Raw genomic sequence first — 19,259 nt, 5'->3', positions numbered from 1 at the left:
TCAGCCTCCCAAGCTGCTGGGATTACAGGTGTGTGCCACCATGCCCAGAGACACTGAAACATTCTTCTCCAAAAAATGTTATATTGTATATGTTATATTGCATAGTTTCACAAATATAATGTTATTTAAATTGGATTGTAAGACTTAGAAACCCATGCATGTGGCCTTGGAATTGGTACCATAGTACAATGATTAGGAATGCAGCTTCTGGGACTGGACTGCATGAATGACTCCTGCTGTCCCTTCCCCGACAAGTATTAATTGTAACCTTAGACAATATAACCTCTGTGCCCGGTATCCATATAGTGAAATTGAGATAGAAATGGTACATATGCCATAAAGTTTTTTAAAGATTAAATGAGATACTTCTAAAGAGTTCAAAACAGTGCTTTACCCGTAAAAGCAGCAGTTTCTGCTATTGACTTGGATAAAGCATGTGAATTTACAACTTTGATGCCTAAACGTCAACCTCTGCTTATACCCGAATTCACCAAATGTCACACGATGGGACAGTGATCACATATGGTTGTTGCTATTTCTTTCACTGATTCATTCAAGTTTCAGTCCTCTAAAAATTATTTTATGAAGCTAATGTATTTTGAAGGGTGCTTTCAGAAAGAAAAGAGCTTTAAAAAAAAAAAATAGGTCTACATGTGGATTTCCAATCATGTGTCCAGTGCTGGGGGAGGAAAATAGAATTATCCTTATTTATGAAGGTAGAGTATATTGAATGATGATATAATCTTTTCTGATAAGACAACAGAAATTTGTATTTAGGTCTTAGCTGTGGATGGCAGTCAATTTTATAATATAATTTTTTTTTTAATCTTAATGCTGCTGAAAGATACAATTTTATATTTAGTAAAACTCATCTTACTTACTTAGATTATCTTAGTACCAAGGTTCCCTGTCTCTGTATAGCTGTTTTGCTAGATCTGATGGGTTGTTTTGTTTTTGTTTTTTTTCTTTTTTCTGTTTTCAGGGAAGCTGTGATTAAGCACTCATTGGTCCATAAAGTATTCTTGGATTTTTTTACCTATGCACCCCCAAAACTCAGATCAGTAAGTTCCTGGTGTTTGTTTTTAAACCAAAGTACAGAGAAAAAGCCATTTAGAAATTTTGACACATTGCTTTGATATGCATACTCTTTTGGAAATTTTAGTTGCTTTCTTAATTAGAATAGATAATTTGGTAAACTTCGTTAAATAAGCCTGCTAATTCGTTTCACTTTTTGTCTTGAAAAATGATGGAATTGACCCTAGTTTTACTAATACCATCGCATTTTTATATTTTAATTATAATCCAGAGGGTATCTGCCAGATTTTTTGAAAATAAAGTAATATGGGAGGAATATTTAGCATTCAAGTAGTTTTTAAATTCAACTGTGCCAGTCCAAAAGGAAAAAAAAAAAACTTGCTGATATTAAAAGGTTAGCGGAAGATACTTAATGTAAAACTAAATGGCCCATGAAAACCTGGACCTTATATGATAGAAGGAGAAGGAACAGAAAGTGAAGGTAAATTGCGCTGCCCTTCAAGTTAGTGAAGGGAATACAAATGAGAATTCATCATTTAGTTCCCTGAACTTTGCTTGCCTCATCATGCAGTGAGCTCATTGTCCATTTGTCCTCATTTTCAGTCACAAGGGATAACTAAAATAATGAATCTGACTTCTTTTAACAAATATGCCAGATTACATATTCATAAGAATTTTGACCCTCTCAAAATTAGCATGCAAAATAATTTCTCAACGGTAGACACTCTCCTAAGCTCATGGTTCAGCGACCATAGCAACATCTCCTCTTTGAGGGATTTCTGTTTCCTCCAAAACACAATATCTTTGCAGTTCTGTGTTTCCTAAGGCAGGACTGTATGTTCTGACTGGCAAAATGATCATTTGAATATATTTAGTGCTGCAAATCATTTATCTTTTTAGTGTTGAGTGTGTTTTAGGAACAGAAAAAAATTTTTGGAACAGAATATAAAGTAATGAAGAATCTATTCTGGCACTGGGGGGAATTTTCAAATGAGAGACCTATAAAAATATCACTAGGGATATTAGAAGCATAACTGGAATACATGTATAACTTTCTAACTGGATAGGTGTGTTGGCTGAAATCTATGTTCTGGAAGTTCATCCTGGGAGAGGATTATAAGATACTTGAGAGTGAAATTGCTTGTTCCTTATTGATGAAATTAGGCAGCTACCTTTCCATTTCCTGGCATGAGGCTTTGTATTTTGTTTTACAATGGGAATAGACTAAAATGAGGGTCTGCAGGTATTAGCTGCCAGAATACATTTACAACCTGTGCTTAGACTTCGAAGATATGAATAAGAAACTGTATACATTGAAAGTGAATGCTAAAGATTAAATTAGCTACACTACCTTGTAAAAACTAATGATTTGTCTACAAAAGTATTGTTTATAGGTGAAGGCTATCCTAAATTTTATACTATAGAGATTAATTTTCTTTGGAATGCAATTTAAGTTATTTATGATAAAGAATTAATGTGATTTCTGGAGATAATCCAGTGATAAACTTAAAAAAGGGAAACGTCGTTTTTAGAATGAGTTTTGGTTCTATTTATTACATACATGTCTCTTAGGGAAAAGCATTTTATGTACTTTTATTGTTCTGTTAGAAACTCCCTTATCACTGCCACCTTCTAGACAGTTTTTTCCTGGAAAATCATTTAGAATATATTATGTTACCTATATAGCCTGTAACATTTTTTTAAATAGACATTGGTAAAAGTTAGATATGTTGTTTAATAGAAATTGCTTGCCAGCAATATTTGCTGCTTTGATAGAAAAGAATGTTTCTAGAATGAGGTTGTATTTTTGTCTGATTGTCTACAGAATTAAAAATTCAGTTGTTTGCTACCTGTGCTCTCTACCTTTCATTTTCTGTGCCTGACTGCTCTCCCATAGTCAGATAAAACATCAAAAAGAAGGAAAAAAAAATAAACCAATGCCCTGACAGCATTTGTTCCCTAGGAACTAATTGAAGCCATCCGCGAAGCAGTGGTATACTTAGCACACACACATGATGGTGCCCGAGTGGCCATGCACTGTCTATGGCATGGCACACCCAAGGTAAGTATTGTCAGTCAGGGCTATGTCTTGCTTATTCAAAGATTTTCAGTCCCCTGCAGTCTTTCCCCAGTTTTGCATAAACATTATATCCTCAAGTTATGTCTCAGGGCCTTACAGGTACTTACCATCTTTAGGCCCAGTATTTCTTCTCTGCTTTAGTAGAAACCTTGAGCTTTGTTGAAGGGTGAGAAAGAGTCTATTAAGCAAGTAAACATAAGAGGTTTTTTTGTCTGTTAGACTCTTTATTCCTCATTTAATGATCATTTGTGATGGGGATGAGATAATGAACAACCACATGTGTGAGTGTTAAGTTCATGCTCATGTGAGTTTTAGGTACTTTGAGAAAAAAGATAAAGATCCATATTACTTACAGAATTTTAATGGAAATAACCATATTTCTGCCTTCAAAAGATAATTGTATTCTATGTTTTCATTAATGCAAGTTTAGTTTTATTCAACAAATGTATATTGAGTACTATTTCTGTGCTCAACTTTTGCATTTAAAGATATTTCAGATATTGGATCAGAGATCTCTCAGGTCTTACTGTAAAAGCTGGTTCACTGGGTTTGCATTGCTTACAACTTTAGGGTTCCCTCTTCATGTTTAGGGTTCATGTTTAGGGTTCCCCTCTTCATGTCTAATGCACTGTCACATGTAAGTCTAAGATTTACTCTAAAAGGAATTAGGTATGTTGCAATTGTTCATTCTGGTTGCAAAACTATTTTCACTAAAGAAAAGTATGCCACTCAAATGAAATCTTAACAAAAATGTTTATGAAATAGCTTTAATCTATTGCTAAAAGTTCATTAAGACAATTTTTCTTTTTTAAGGACAGGAAAGTGATTGTGAAAACAATGAAGACTTATGTTGAAAAAGTGGCTATGTAAGTACAATAAAAGTAAATGTTTCTTATTTCAATAGTAAAATGAATTTGTCTTAAAGAAAATTTGAAAAATTCAAAAAATGTTCAAGAAAATTGTTTTATTGTAGTCTCTTTGTATGCATATTTTTTTATAATTATTTGTAAAAATTGGAATTCAGACCATGTGTCTTTTTTTTTTTTTTTGCAGTGCAGGGGATTGAAACTAGGACCTTGCACATGCTAGGCAAAGGCTCTTAACTGAACTGCATCCCCAGATCCCTAAGCCACTCCAACCCTCTCTTGTTCAAAATGTAATATTAGATTGTGACAGGTCCCATTTTAACTAGATAGTTTTTGAAGGCTTGATGTTTTACTAGTATCATTACATAAATTTGGTCCACATCATGTTAATTAAATGTATGAATTGACTCGCCTTGATTAAGGTATCTATGTTCTATAACTCTCTTCAAGGTAATCTCTCAATATTGCAGTTCATAACTTGTATATCAGTGTTCATTACCATCCCCCAAATTAAAATTGTTTCCTTTTTCTATTAGAATAAATTTGCAGTGTGGTCATGGCAATTTTGCTTCTTAGAATCCTTTGGAGATGTAGCAACCTTCTAATGAATTTAGTGGACACAAAATTTTTCTGGGGGAATAATTGCCTCAAAACTAGTGTTTGCATGTATTCAGATATTTTCTGCATTGCTATACAATGACACTATAACTAGAATATGTGTGGTAGTACATATAATTTTAATTTTTGAGTTATGTATTTGATGATTTACTTCATCAGTAAAATTCAACTTAAGTGGTAATCGAAAGAGTATTGCATGACCAAATACTTTTTCTATAAAAATCCAGTGGGAACTATAAGTGTCTTCTGACTTCTTAATATAGCAAGTGGCTAATTCAGAAACATAACTTGATGCTTGGTGACTGTGTACTTATCTATTGTCTTCTATAAGGTTGGAGATTAGGTTTGAAAGCATTCAGAGGCATTCTATAACAAAGTAAAATAGGGTAGTCTCTTGAGCTATTTCTGCAATATGAGAATATCTCTGATTTTCTAGAGTCACATTAAGTAATTTATCTCATGTATGTGACATTTTAATTTGAATACTTAAATTTAGAATTGAGTAAAAATAGAATGTTAATAGAAAGTTCTAAACTGTAGTAGTTGTAAGAGATTTTTAAGTAATAAAGTTAATTAGAATGTTTTTAATTTTACAGTTTGATTATTTTAGGTAATTCAACAATCAAGTTTTTTGAGAACCTAATCCTACTATGGGCATTGGAATGGCAATAAAAATTAATAATCCAATGTCTTTTTTTAATCTCTAAGAGTGACTTCCAAAGTGGGTGACATCAACTGTTAACATAACTCATGGATTTGAGCCATCCATTATTTAGAAATGTTTTTTAATTTCCAATATTGATGATTTCTTGGTATTCTGTTATTTCAATTCTTTAAGTATATTGAGACTTGTTTAATCATGTCTTAAGAAGAACTTATGTAGGTGTTTGTGGTATTCTATAACTGTTAGATCAAGGTGGTTGATAGTGTTGTTCAGAATAGTTTTTTACTGATTGCTGTATTATTTTCTAGTTTTCTCAACTGCTGAGCAAAATGTGTTAGAACCTCCAAATATGATTATTGAATTGCCTGTTGCTTACTTACACTGTTAATATGGAATAATTGTACATATTAGATAATTTTAACAAATCATCATCATTGATCAGTATAATTCTGCCTTCAAAAGATATTATATCTGCCTTTTAAATTCAGTTCTCTACAGACTCCTTTTGTATTTACCCAGAAATATTGTACTCTTGGTCAAGTTTGTGTGTATTTGACTTCCAAAAAGCTCAAACTGGTGATTTGATACTATGTCCTGTTTTCTGTCTTGTCTCCCTCACTTAATTTATCTTAGGGACCATTTTATTTCAATTCATATATATCTGTAGTTGTTACCTTTGTTTTCCAAAGAAGTTTAAACCACTCATTTTGCATTCTCACCAACATAAAATGTGCCTGCTTTACTCCAACTTGTGATGGTAGTCTGTTTTCAGAGATTTTTAACCATTGTCTATAGGATAGTGGACAGTGGTGTTTCATTTTTTTAATTATTGATCTTAATTATTCCATTAAGACATTATTTCATACATTTAAGGCCATTCTCTAAAAGGACTTCATTATTTGCTTTTTTAGTTGATTGTTGATCTCTAAATAGTAAATACATTAGACCTTTGGTGTTTTTCCTACAGTTTGTTTTACACCTGTATAATTAGCAAATTCCTCATTGTTTTTATTAAAATAGTCATGTTCCTCAGACCTTGCTATGAATGCATGCTGGCTATTATCAAAAATCAATTCTCCCTAATTAAAACAGACACACACAACATTGATAGATACTAACAAGAATATGCCACAAGCTTTTAAAACAGTTTTTTCGTTTTGTTTCTGTACATACGGTAGGAGTTCTTTAAACATTTGGAAGACTATCAGCATTGGAGAAATAATTGTGTTATTTTAAGAAGTGACTATTGTGAAAGCCACAATTGTGAATTTACATGAGGTCTTGTTTCCATACTTTTTTAAAGCACAGTTTTATCTTATTATCATTAAGTAGGTGTACCTTTACAGTTTGTTTTCTAGTTTACTTACATTCTAATTATGTAGGATTATTTTAAGAAAATTTATAATATAGTCTAAGTATAATTGGAGAATACATGATAAAAAGATTATAATCCTTTATCCCAGAGATGACTATTACATTACAGTATTTTGTCTTCTAGAATTTTTCTGACATGTATTATGATATTATGTATATGTGTAATTATATGTAAGCTTATATATTTTTGTGTGTGATTTTAATATTCTCTGATTACCCCCCAAACACACACACACATATTAATCTTATCACTTGGGATTTTCTTAAGTTTAATTTTGAAATAGCTTTTCATTAACAGAATACCTATTTAGACAGGTATTATATCCTGGTTAGTCTGGGGCTCTTTGATAATGAAGGATATGCTTTTCTGTTTCTTTCTTTTTTTTTTTTCCTTTTTCCTTTTAATCAATCTTCTCTTTAGAATATAATTAACTAGGTCCTGATAAGAAAGGAAGTGCATTTGAATGGCTTTTATTTGTCTTGTTTAAATTGTGTTGGGCAAGTTGTCCATGTTAGTAACCTTTATGTAGTGACTCCATGGATAGAGGAAGAGGGAAAATCTTTGCATTTTTGTTTTAACTTTTATTGCCTTTCAATTCTTACAGGGCCAATACTCCCATTTGGTTTTACTGGCTGCATTTGATTGTATTGATGATACTAAGCTTGTGAAGCAGATAATCATCTCAGTAAGTAATTCTGATGGTCTTGGATTTAAGATGCATTGATATACCATTTGTGGGTATGTAACTTTGATTTTACACATTCCATATAAAAGACTTATTACCTGTACTCATACCAGTTATTTCCTGTTATATTTTAGTTGTCTTAACTAAGTCTTACTTTGGAAATTTGCTCTGCTCCTATATAAATCATAACCTTGTCACTTGATATTAATACTGTTTAAAACATTTAGAAAACTGATTAATACTGAAACTTTTTGTTTTGGATTAGGGCAACATGGGTTTTTCTTTTTTTTTTTTAAGACCATATGAGAGACAAGAAAATGAAAAACATGGGTTATTCATCTGAAAATTATACAGACCTTTGTGTTTGGTACACATGAATGGGAATCTTGGAGAAATCTTAGGGCAAATGGTACTCAGAGAAAAAGGCACATGGGTTATGTAGAGAGTTTACCTGTTGTCAGGTGGTGGTGCTGTGGCCTCTCTCGGTAGCCCATCTGCACCCGTAGAACTGGGTGCGATAGAAAAAGTGTGTCAACTAGTGGAAAGGAAAGAAATTCAGTTTCTTAGATGCCAGCTCTAGGTCCCAGTGTGTGTGAATTTCTCATGCCCTTGCTGTCATTTTCCAACTTTGTTCTTCACTGTTTTAAGATGGTGATGACTTTCTTTAGGATAGGATTGTGGGAAGAAACAAATTGGCAAGACTTTTATGTCACAGACTGAGTGTTTTGACAAGTTCCTTGTGACTTTATTACCCTTTTGACTCCAATCAATAATGATTGTTTTTCATTCCTGTGACAGAAATGTGAGGCCATAGAATTGGCTAATGAATAAAGTTGTTTCACAAAAATGGAATCAGGCTGGGCTATTGAAAGTTTGCTTTTGTTTAATATTTTCACAACAACTAAAATTTGCATAACGGTTCCAAACATTTCAAGAGAAACCAAACTTCCTTCGGAATTTGTCAGAATTGTCTCTTTAATTTTTTTCCCAAAGATTTATCTCCCTTAAAGTTGCTCTTACAACACTTTGAATTCCTTGTGTTTAACAGTTTAATTCCCACAACTATTTAACCCACATTCTTGATGACTGTCTCTCTTAGGGCAGCTTCCCTGCCTGGCTTGACTGTTGATCTCTTGCCTGTAACTGACAAAAGCTCAACAGGCTATGTATCATTAAACTGTGTAGCTGGTGATAAAAACTGTGGAATGCTAATTGCTCTTGCATTTCCCCACTCCACCAATCATCATGAAACCTGTTGCAGAAAGCAGTGCTTTTAAAAATAACCAGGAAAGTCAAGTGTTGTTAGGCACACTGTTCAGGGTACCCAGACTTCCGAAATGTCAGGTCGAAATCATAGCCTGGTCAGCTGAGGCTTACACTTTTCAAAATGAATCATCAAAATGAATACAAACTGTATTCTCATCTCTTTTGTTTGTTTCCACTTACCCTAAAGTCATTGGTATGATGCATTCTGGTTTGACAACAGTATTCTGAATACCAGTTGCTGTTCAATGGCAAATAAATATTGGTACGTATTTTTAAATGCTTCAACTAAAAATATACTTAAAGGTGTAAAGGATCATACAGAGAACACTTAGCCACCCAACAACTGCCATAAAGAAACAAAGCTGACAGATAAACTTCAAAGTTTCAGCCTTTTGATTACCCATCCCTAATTCAGTATTCCACACCCAGCCCTTACCTGCTTTGTGAATTTGACATTTATTATTCATGTACATTTTCTTATCCAGTCATTATATGAAGGGTATATATAATATTATTTTGTATGTTCACAGATTCTGTGTATGTGATATTTTGTACATATTCTGTAACTTATTATGTTGTAAGTTTCATCATTGGGGACCAGCAAGCCAGTTTTGTAAATGACCAGATAGTGATTATTTTAGGCTTTATGGGCCTTACCTGGTGTCTATTTCACATTCCTGTTTGATTTGGTTTTGCCCTTTAACAATCCTTTGAGATGCAAAATCTATTCTTAGTTTGCAGGGTATCAGAAGTAGGCTGCAGTCTGGATTTGAGTGTGGACCATGAATTTGCCCACTTTGTCCTTGGTCATTTATTTTTCAATGCCAAGTAGTATTCTATTATGGATACACTGTAATTTTCTTTTCCTGGTGATAGATGTTCAGTTTTTTTCTTTCTAATATAGTTTTTAGCCCTATTTTAAAATTCTTTTTAATTTTTGCTAATGCAGATAATTCCATTAACAATCATGTATATTTTCTGAACATGTGTTAAAAGTTTGTGAAGGTATTTACTTACCAGATTGCTGAGTAATTCTACACAAATATACTACACATAAAGTCCTATGTTTCAGTATTTTCCACCCAACCACTACAAAAACCTATTGTATTATACAGGGTTTTTTTTAAATGGCCAAAAAAACTTAGTGTTGCTAAGCATTCTGGTCATAGTATCTGGATTTACTGAAATGTCATATCAAAATCATAAGCTGATAGTCATTCCTTGTTTTCTGTTAAGATCAATCAGGTATCACTCTTTGATCTCCCTGCCAGATCTGGTCTGCTCATCCTATCAACTGCTGTTGTCTTTGTTTTACCTACCCATTCACTTAGCAGTTAATTGTGATCTGACATAGTGTTCACAAACAGAGAAACGTCCATTGACTAAACAGGTAAATGAATAAGGCAGGCCAGGTATGAGACAAGGAGGTAGGCATATGAGCAATGGAGAAATCACCTGCCTTGTCCAAAGTGATGGCCACAACTCACCTAAGCCTCTGGGAATGTGAGCACTAAGGTGCTAGACCTTCCCATTTTTGTTTTTGTTTATTTTATAATTAGATAAAATACACAGAACACTATCTGTCATTTTTAAGTATACAGTCAATAATATGTGCTGTACTCAAAATGATTGTACAACCAGTCTCCAGGACTTTTATTTTTCAGAACTGACAAACCCTATACCCATTAAATTGGATCTGCCATTTTAAAAAAAAAAAAAGAACATTTTTTATAACAAAACACTTAGGCTGCCTGGTGATACAACCTTCCCTCAACCCTTCAGTTAGTATTCATTATTTAAGTCTCTTATATTTCTTTTTAATTCCATTAATTCTTTTGCTGCTTCTGCTAGATTTTAGCTTCTTATGGGTCATGTAATTTGCATTTCTGTTTTCCTTCACACAGAAACTATCATAGAAGTACATATACCACAGGCTTGGTTCTCAGTAATTTATATTGCTTTTTTTTTTAGCTTTTAATTTTTTACAGACTGCATTTGATTCATTGTACGCAAATGGGGTACATCATTTCATTTCTATGGTTGTACACAATGTAGTTTCATACCATTCATGTAATCATACATGTACATAGCGTAATGATGTCTGTCTCATTTCACCATTTTTCATACCCCCCTCCATCTCATTTCCTTCTACATATTCTAAAATTCCCCCATTATTCTCTCATTCCCTCCCCCCATTATATATCATTCTCCACTTATCAGGGAAAACATTCAGCCTTTGGTTTTTTGGGCTTGGCTTATTTCACTTAGCATGATGTTCTCCAGTTCCATTCATTTATTTGCAAATGCCATAATATTATTATTTATGGCTGAATAGTATTCCATCGTGTATATAAATGCCAGAGTTTCTTTATCCACTCTAGTAATTAGAGAAATGCAAATTAAAACAACTCTAAGATTTCATCTTACTCCAATTAGAATGGCTTTTATCAAGAACACAAACAATAATAGATGTTGGTGTGGATGTGGGGGAAAAGGCACACTTTTACATTGCTGGTGGAGTTGCAAATTAGTGCAGCCACTCTGGAAAGCAGTATGGAGAATCCTAAGAAAACTTGGAATGGACCCATCTTTTGACCTAGTTTTCCCACTCCTCAATTTATACCCAAAGGACCTAAAATCAGCAAACTGCAGTAACACAGCCACATCAATGTTTATAGCAGCTCAGTTCACAATAGCTAGATTATGTTGCTTTTTGTATTTCTAACCTCCCTGTGTAGATCTTTGATTTTGACTATTACCCTTCTCTTTGGAGAGGAATAGGCAAAACAAGAGTGCCAAGCAGTCTGGAAAGGGCTTAACGCTAGATCAGAACTGGCCAAAGGTGTCTTTGGGCAGAAATAGTTTTGGAACACAAGAATCTAGAACTTCATGAATCACGGGAGAGAGGTCTTTTGTTCTTTCCCGGGCTCTTTGTTTTTGAAGTGTAAGAAAAAGAAATTATAAAAACTGGTCCTCGTTTTATTTTCTCTAAGTTAATTCTTGTAAAGTATAAGCTAAGCCAAACTGAAAATCAGACTGTCATTGTTGGTGTTTCTTTTGTGAGAGTGAAAAAACTTGACTCTATCAGCTTTATTTAATCTTCATCATTGAGGATGCTGTATATTCAGTGGTGTGTTTCAAATATGAAAATAATTTTTTTACAGCAGCTTGCCCTATGGATTTTCTGATTTGCTCATGGTAATAGCCTGTGTGTCAGGCAGGTGGGTCATTTCCTTTACAGATAAGGGAATTAATGTGCAGGGAGGTCAAAGGATTTGCCAAAGGCTTCCAACTTGACTTTTAAGACTCTGGTTGACTTTTAAGACTCTGGAGAACAAATTAAGCACAAAACCAGCTATACCACAGTTGTTTCCTACCTGTTTGTTTGTATTAAAGAAAGTATTTGGTACTCTCCAGGAGATGATCTCGAAATCTCTCCTCTGTAATCCAAGTTAAAGAGAAATGGGGTAGTACTCCACACCATAACAACACTTATACACTGTTTTCTTTACATTTTCTCAAAGATGTGTGATTTCAGAGGTAGGGAAAAGCTAGAATGAAGGTGAGATGGGGGAGAATTAAATACTACTTGTTTAAGTAAATGTTTTTTTAAAAAAATATTTTTTAGTTGTCAGTGGACCTTTATTTTGTTTATTAATATGTGGTGCTGAGGATCAAACCCAGTGCCTCACACATGCTAGGCAAGTGCTCTTCCACTGAGCCACAACCCCAGCCCTAAATAAATGTTTTTGAGTCTCATAAAATTGTATTATAAATATTATATATTTTCAAATTTTTAACTAAACTTGAGTGTAGGTCTAAATTCCTTAATTACAAACCAAAAGGCAGTGAAGATCAGTGAATTGGGGGTCTTGTCCTTGAATATATTTTTGTATGAATTTTATGCGTTTCTTAAAGTTCGAGTTTCTTGTGTTCCAAAATTATTTCTGCCCAAACCATATGTATTGAGTTAGTCCAGAAGTAACCATTATAGTTGTTTATCCCTCTGCCTTGTTTTGACATTTCTCTCATAAAAACAACTTTTAAAGGTATTCTAGAAGGGTTTGTTTTTTAAAGGACAGCAAAGGGTTGATGTTAAGACTATGGAAATTGACCCAACCTACTGTGTATCATTCTCAACTCTTTTTTTCAATGAAGTAACAGATCAGAGAGCAGATTTTATAAGACATATGTCCACATCTAAGTTGACTCAAGTTTAAAACAGATACTGAAAGATATACTTAAGGTCCCCCTGTACGGGGCACTGAATGTCATCATCAAAAACACATAATGTAATGAGTCCAGTTTTGTGCTTATTATTTACATAAGAGGTCCATATTCTGTAATAAGTTTGGATTTTTTTTGGTCTGTCTTCCCTTTTATTGTGGAAATTTTAAGTTCATTTTCCCAGGATTGAAATTATATATCTAGTTCAAGGTGGTTAGATTTATTGAATCTATTTTGAAAGCTTGTATGTTTAATATAGGAATCATGATGTGACTTTAAACTTCTTGAGAAGTGGTAAGAGCCAAGTGAGGATTGGAGTAATGTTAACCAGGCACTGTGGTTTCTTTTAAAAAGGAACATGGTACTTGGAAATCTGGAGTTTCATCATCAACTATGGAATCTTGAATTTTGTTGTATCATGGCCTCATAGTTCATAACTCACTTAATTTAGTTTGCTTCCTTGCATTAAAATTACTAACTTTATCATAGTAAATAGACAAATTAGAGAAGAGTTGACCTGAACATGTCATCTCATAAGTAACTCCTCTTCAGAAGAGGTTGTATGATTTCTTTGAAAGAGACTAGATTTAGAGTCAGGGTACTCTGACTGGTGGGCCCTTCTACTGAGTCTGCATGGCCTCTGGCAAGTCATCTCTCTCCTTTCCTAGTGTCTCATCTGTAGACATGGCTAGTAGAACTGAATTCTTCCTTTGGCCTCAGCCAGTTCTAAGAATCTGTGGCGCTGAGATAGTCGTGAATATAAAGTTTGTTACAAGAAACAAGAATGTAAAGGGCGAGGAAAAGCAGATGGCTTTTCTTTGTGTTTCTCTGTCAAGAATAAAAGAATTTTTAAACAGTGACTTTCTGTCTTTGAAAACATCAGCAGATTTGCATAGGCCCTCTGTTGAGATGGGATAGTATTGCTTGTCACTTCGATTGCAACCATAGAAAAGGAAGTTCCTGTGCCTGAGTATATTGACTGATAAGACCATACAGGGTAATTTGTAACTACTCTGGAGTCTTTCTGGATTTACATTCCCTTCCCACTCTTCTTGTTTTTCACTATAATAATTAAATAGCCTTCATTCACCATGAATAAGCAACCTAACTTTAAAAGCACTTTATCCATTTTTTCTGTTTAACAATTTCTCTATCTCCCTCACATAATCAGCAGGGAAGTTCTGAGAAGGATGTTTTTCATTGAGGCTGTGGTTAAATGCAGCTACAAATTAACCATCTACTCAGCGACCCCAGCGAGAACTGTTCCTTAGGAATAGGACTAAGAAATACTGGTCATAATGATTGAAGATAACTACTTTAAATATGTTGTAAGGCCTTGGTCTTGGTCAGTTAATACAAATGGATTGTTCAGTGATACTAATCACAGTAGAGAATTGACTCTGTGTTCCAAATGTAAATCTGTTTGTACTTTAATGTGACAATTCAGAACTCACTCCACTTTTTCCATTAAATACATGGGAAAATAGTTATATGTCTATTTTTCATCACCATTCTAATATCAACCATAGATTACAGATATACTAAAATTTGATTTTTTTATTCATAATTTATAGGAAAATTATCAGTTTCCTTGCCAAACATAGTAAATGACAAATATGGAAGGAAGGTCCTGTTGTACTTACTGAGTCCCAGAGATCCTGCACATACAGTACGAGAAATCATTGAAGTTCTGCAAAAAGGAGATGGTAATGCACACAGGTAAAAGCTAGTAGAATGGTTTGACTACTTCATTCCTTTGCTTTGACTGTTCATTAAATTTGAGTAGTCTGTGCTTCTAGAAATCTATAATCACGTATCCATAGTCTCTCTCTTTCTCTCTCTCTCTAAAAACTTCTCAAGAGGTGAATTTTGTTTTTAATCCTATAAGTTTTGACAGATTCTAAAGTTCTTATCTTGACAAGGAAATAAAAGTGTCATGCCAAAAGAACGTCTCATAGCCGATATTCAGATGCATGGTGCATTTTTTGTTTGCTTTATTTTCGAAACTACTATTACTGTGGGTTTGAGTACCAAAGGAAGGGAATAGAGTTCATAAAGTAGTCTTAAGCATGTGTTATCTTATGGAATAATTTGTTGTTGTTTGGGTGTTTGGGCTTTTGTTTGGTTATTTTGTTACTGTTGTATTGCATAAACTGAGCTTCATTTGTTAAGTGCTTGTTCTGTGCCAGGCACTAATCAGATTCTGTGGATGTGAAGATGAAAAATAGAACATAGCCTCAAATCACTCATCATCTATATGCTCAACAGAATTGTCAACAATTAGAATAGAGTGTGACACAGACTATGGTACTTGCTTGAGGATTTTGTGATAATAGGATCACTGTTTCTTTTGCTACCATCTTGCCTCATTCAACATATTCCTACAGTAAGAAAGACACAGAGATCCGTCGTCGTGAGCTCTTAGAATCCATTTCTCCAGCTTTGTTAAACTACCTGCAAGGACATGCACAAGAGGTGGTGCTAGATAAGTCTGCGTGTGTGTTGGTATCCGACATTCTGGGATCTGCCACTGGAGACGTTCAACCTGCCATGGATGCCATTGCCAGCTTGGCAGCAGCAGAACTACATCCTGGTGGCAAGGATGGAGAGGTAATGCACTATTATAAGATAGGCAGGAAAACTGCAGGGGCTATAAAAACTCAAGTCAACTCAGTGAGAACATCACTATAAAAAGAGTTTTAACAATAATTAACTCACCTCATACTGACAGTACATTTTGAAAATTGGGAATTCAAAATGACATGCCATTTCAGTACTTGTATTCTCAGAAATGTACACTGATTCATGTTAGCTACAGAATAAAAACACAATCTTAGTGATATTCTGTGTTGTCCATGATTGGCCCCATATTACTTTTCCAGAATATTCCATACTCTTAATTTGTGTTTTGAATTTGCTATGAATGTTGGCTTCTTCCTCCAACCTGGAATGCTGCCCCATTTCTCCATTCCCTGTGTTTTTCTATAGAAAGCCTTAGTCATCCACAGTCTTAGAATCTTTCATGAATTCTTCCCTAATTTTTTTTCATTAAATACTTGCTCATTCTGATTGCTCCTGCCTATATTGCTTGGGCCTCATACCGTTTTTCATTACGTCTTAAGTCCACTGATTTATGAGGCATGATAAGTGCTAGACAGTGGCTAGCGCTGCCCTCCCCCAAACTTGTCATTTGGGGACACACTATTTAAACATTTACATCAGTAATTATTTAGTCAGCATTTAAGTGAGAGCTTGAGGCAAGTACAAGTTTTAGGTGATTGTGTAAAGAGCCACCTACCCACAGGGAAGGCTTTTCTGAAGGTAGGGAAAGCAGAAGCTGAGACCTGAGCATTAGTACTCAGCAAGAAATGGTAGAAAGAAGATTCCAGGCTAAGGAAACACAAGTGCAGCAGCCATAATGATGCAAGGAGTGAGGAAGCCTGTTTGAGAACAGGAAGGTGGGGTGGGAAGTGGGAATTGTCAAGCAGAGGCCAGCCAGGTCGTATGGCGCCTTTGTGTTGTGGAACCTAAGGTTTCCTGAGACAGAGATTGGCCTCTTCTTTCACGTAGCATCACAGAGCACAGTAATCTTTTATTATTATCCCTAGTATTACAGGTTGAAGATATAAAGTAAATTATTCAACTTCTTTGCCTTTTATTCATTAATCTGTCCTGAATGCTTAAGGAGTATCCAAATGACAGTGTCCCTGTCCTTAGAGCCTGGGGTCCATTGGAGAGACATATGCAGGCAAGGTGTTAAAGTGGTCCAAAGTCAGTTCTTTTACTGAGATATGTTCAGGATGTGATGGGCACTAAATATAACATCTAAATTTTGGTCTGGATCCAAGGACTTTTAACTAGTACTATGGGTAGTTACTCTAGAAGGGAGTGGCTTTGGCTTGAAATGATAATTGCCTCTTGGTAGCCCTTAAGTGGTTAATTACCATAATAATAAAAGTAGTGCTTCACAGTGCCCTATTCCACCCTCTTGGCTTACCTCATCTTCACAGCTGCTCTTGCCTTGCATTTGCTAGCTTTCACACCATAGCCCAAGTCAACACATCAAGGTCCCAAGCAGGAAGGAAAGAGCAAGAGCAATGAATCTTTTCCTCTTGGGACTGGCAGGTTTCCAGACGGACTTTCTTAGACATTTTGTTGACCAGAACTAAGTCACATTCACTTTTGGGCCAATCTCTGGCAGAAACTGTTTAGATGAACTGAATTGTTTCAGACCAGTCAGGATGTATCCCCTGAGTAGAAAGGAACCTTTAGAGGAGGTGGGTGGCTGGTTGACATGTCAGCAGGAAAGAAAGCTGGCAAGAGAGGTGCTGTTGAGTAAATAGGAGCCTTTCCCATAGCAGCAATTATGTTGAATTCATCTTTAATTCCTTCTAATCATCTGGGCCAAAGCTTGGCATTTGGAAATGTTTGATAACAACACATATTTGGTTCTGAATGAAAACCACGCCAGGTATTTAGTGAATGGCATAGTTCTAATGCATAGAATTGGGAAGGAGAAGTGGGTTGTGGGTCTTAGCAGCCCTGTCCTCTGCCCTCCTGAAGCAGGTCATATTAACAAGTGGGAATGATGAGCGTGCATAGTTTCTCTGTAAAGAGATTGTGCCCATTGTCTCCCATACTCCATACGGGGAGACCCCAGTTGGAAACAATTGGTGTAACCCTTTAAAAGGAATCAAGTTGAGTTAAAACAGTTTTTTTTTACCTACTTATCACATAATTGTAGTCACATGTGTTTAAACACCATTCATCATTCAACATTAGGTTTCAGTGTTTCTGTTGTAGTATTTTGTTCCAGAAGTTTATTCTCACCTCGGAACTACATATTACCACTGGAAAAGTGGTGGTGGTGCTGTGCTGTTTGGACAGGAATTCAGGAAGTCAAGTGTGCCCTGCCCTGGAGGGACTGTGTTCTTGCATAACTGAGTTCATTTCAGCCTGGAGAGTAGAACAGATCTCTGGTCCCTCTAGAAATGATGAATATTCTAGATAAAGACTTCTTAAGCTTTGTGGAACTTGAAACTTGGCTGCATCAAGTTTGCATGTGGTTATATAGGTTGAATTGTGGGCCAAGGCATGGGTGAGAACAGATGTTTGAATTAGCCTCTTCTTGATCCCCTGTAGCTTCATGTTGCAGAACATCCTGCAGGACATCTAGTTCTGAAATGGTTAATAGAGCAAGATAAAAAGATGAAAGAAAATGGAAGAGAAGGTAAGCCATGCAGCTTGACCTTTTCTTGTGTCTTATGTGGAATTTCTATAATTCCTGGCATCCCTGAACTTTACACTGGCCACTTAAGTTCATATGAAGTTTGTCAAGTGTTTAGAAATGATGTCTGTGAATAAAATCTTGTGTCCAAGAATCCTTTATTTATTTATTTATTTTTTGGTCACTTTCCCACCCTCCCTCATGCTTTCTCTCTTCCCTCCTCTCCTACTTTAGGCTTTTAACCAGACTTGGTCATTGCCCTGAAATGCCATTCCTCACAGATAGTGTAGCATTTGATCCAATGAAAAGGCATGGTTTTTATCTCTAATTTTGAGAAAAGAATAAGCAGAAGAATATTATCCTCATCAGAGAATTTTGGACAGCTGCCTATATATTCGGCATTGAAATATGTATGACCAAAGGGCAAGCCAGTTCTTGGCCCTTTTTAAATAAGCCTTATTGCTGCTCTGTAGAAACTCAGCTGTAAAGAGGAGGATAGCATCTTGTATGTAATTGAAATGTTGTATACCATTCCTCTCTTAGTCCTGAACTCAAACTCCATCTGGTTCTTAAGCTGCTAAGAGAATTCTCCCCACCAAATTAGTTTCAGCTATTACTGTCTGAAAAAGTGACAGATCATGAATTAAGACAAGTTATAGTTCTTTAGCTAATGAGACGACCAGTATAACCATAGAGCTGCCACTTCTCACTCAACCTTTAAGAATAGGAATAGAGGCTATTTTTCTACTGCTTTTTTTTTTTAATAAGAAAACTTATAATCTTTAAAAAATGTATTGAATTATCTTTTTCATTATTAAAAAAGAGTTGATGCATAATTGAATTGAGTTTATGCCAGAGAAGTTGTTAAAAGTTTAAGGGATTTTTCTAGGAAATTTTCTTCTTCTTAATGAAAATGTGCTGACAGCTCTAACATATGCCTGTTTGGGCCTGATATGTTTATCATTCTCATGTAGTAACAATTGAGTGTGTCTACATATTTTAAGTATCTGTTGCTGTGGGACAACCACCTCAGAACTCAGTAGTTTTCAGGACAATCATTTGGATCAAGTTTGGAAGAGCTTTGTTTCTCTGGGATTATAGTATCTACTTCTACAATAGCTATCTCACATAAATGGCAAGTTGGTGCTGGCTGTTAGCTAGGAATCAGTAGCCTCAATTTTCATAGGCTGTTTGGGCTTCCTCACAGTATTGTGGT

At 35.0% G+C, this 19,259-nt stretch overlaps 1 protein-coding gene across 1 annotated transcript in view; it reads left to right on the top strand.

Moving 5' to 3' along the window:
• The window catches only part of PUM3 (pumilio RNA binding family member 3), a 41,837-nt gene that overhangs the window by 17,994 nt on the left and 4,584 nt on the right, over positions 1-19,259 (top strand). Inside the window, 7 exon segments of the mRNA XM_079112145.1 lie at positions 983-1,061; positions 2,999-3,097; positions 3,929-3,981; positions 7,185-7,327; positions 14,403-14,535; positions 15,204-15,426; positions 17,959-18,046. Of these exon segments, the coding sequence (XP_078968271.1) occupies positions 983-1,061; positions 2,999-3,097; positions 3,929-3,981; positions 7,185-7,327; positions 14,403-14,535; positions 15,204-15,426; positions 17,959-18,046 (818 nt within the window).

This window comes from Sciurus vulgaris (assembly GCF_902686455.1).
Source record: "Sciurus vulgaris genome assembly, chromosome: 15".
In the NCBI taxonomy this organism is placed as follows: domain Eukaryota; kingdom Metazoa; phylum Chordata; class Mammalia; order Rodentia; family Sciuridae; genus Sciurus; species Sciurus vulgaris.
The sequence above is the reverse complement of the archived record's forward strand: the minus strand, read 5'-3'. Positions and strand labels throughout refer to the sequence as shown.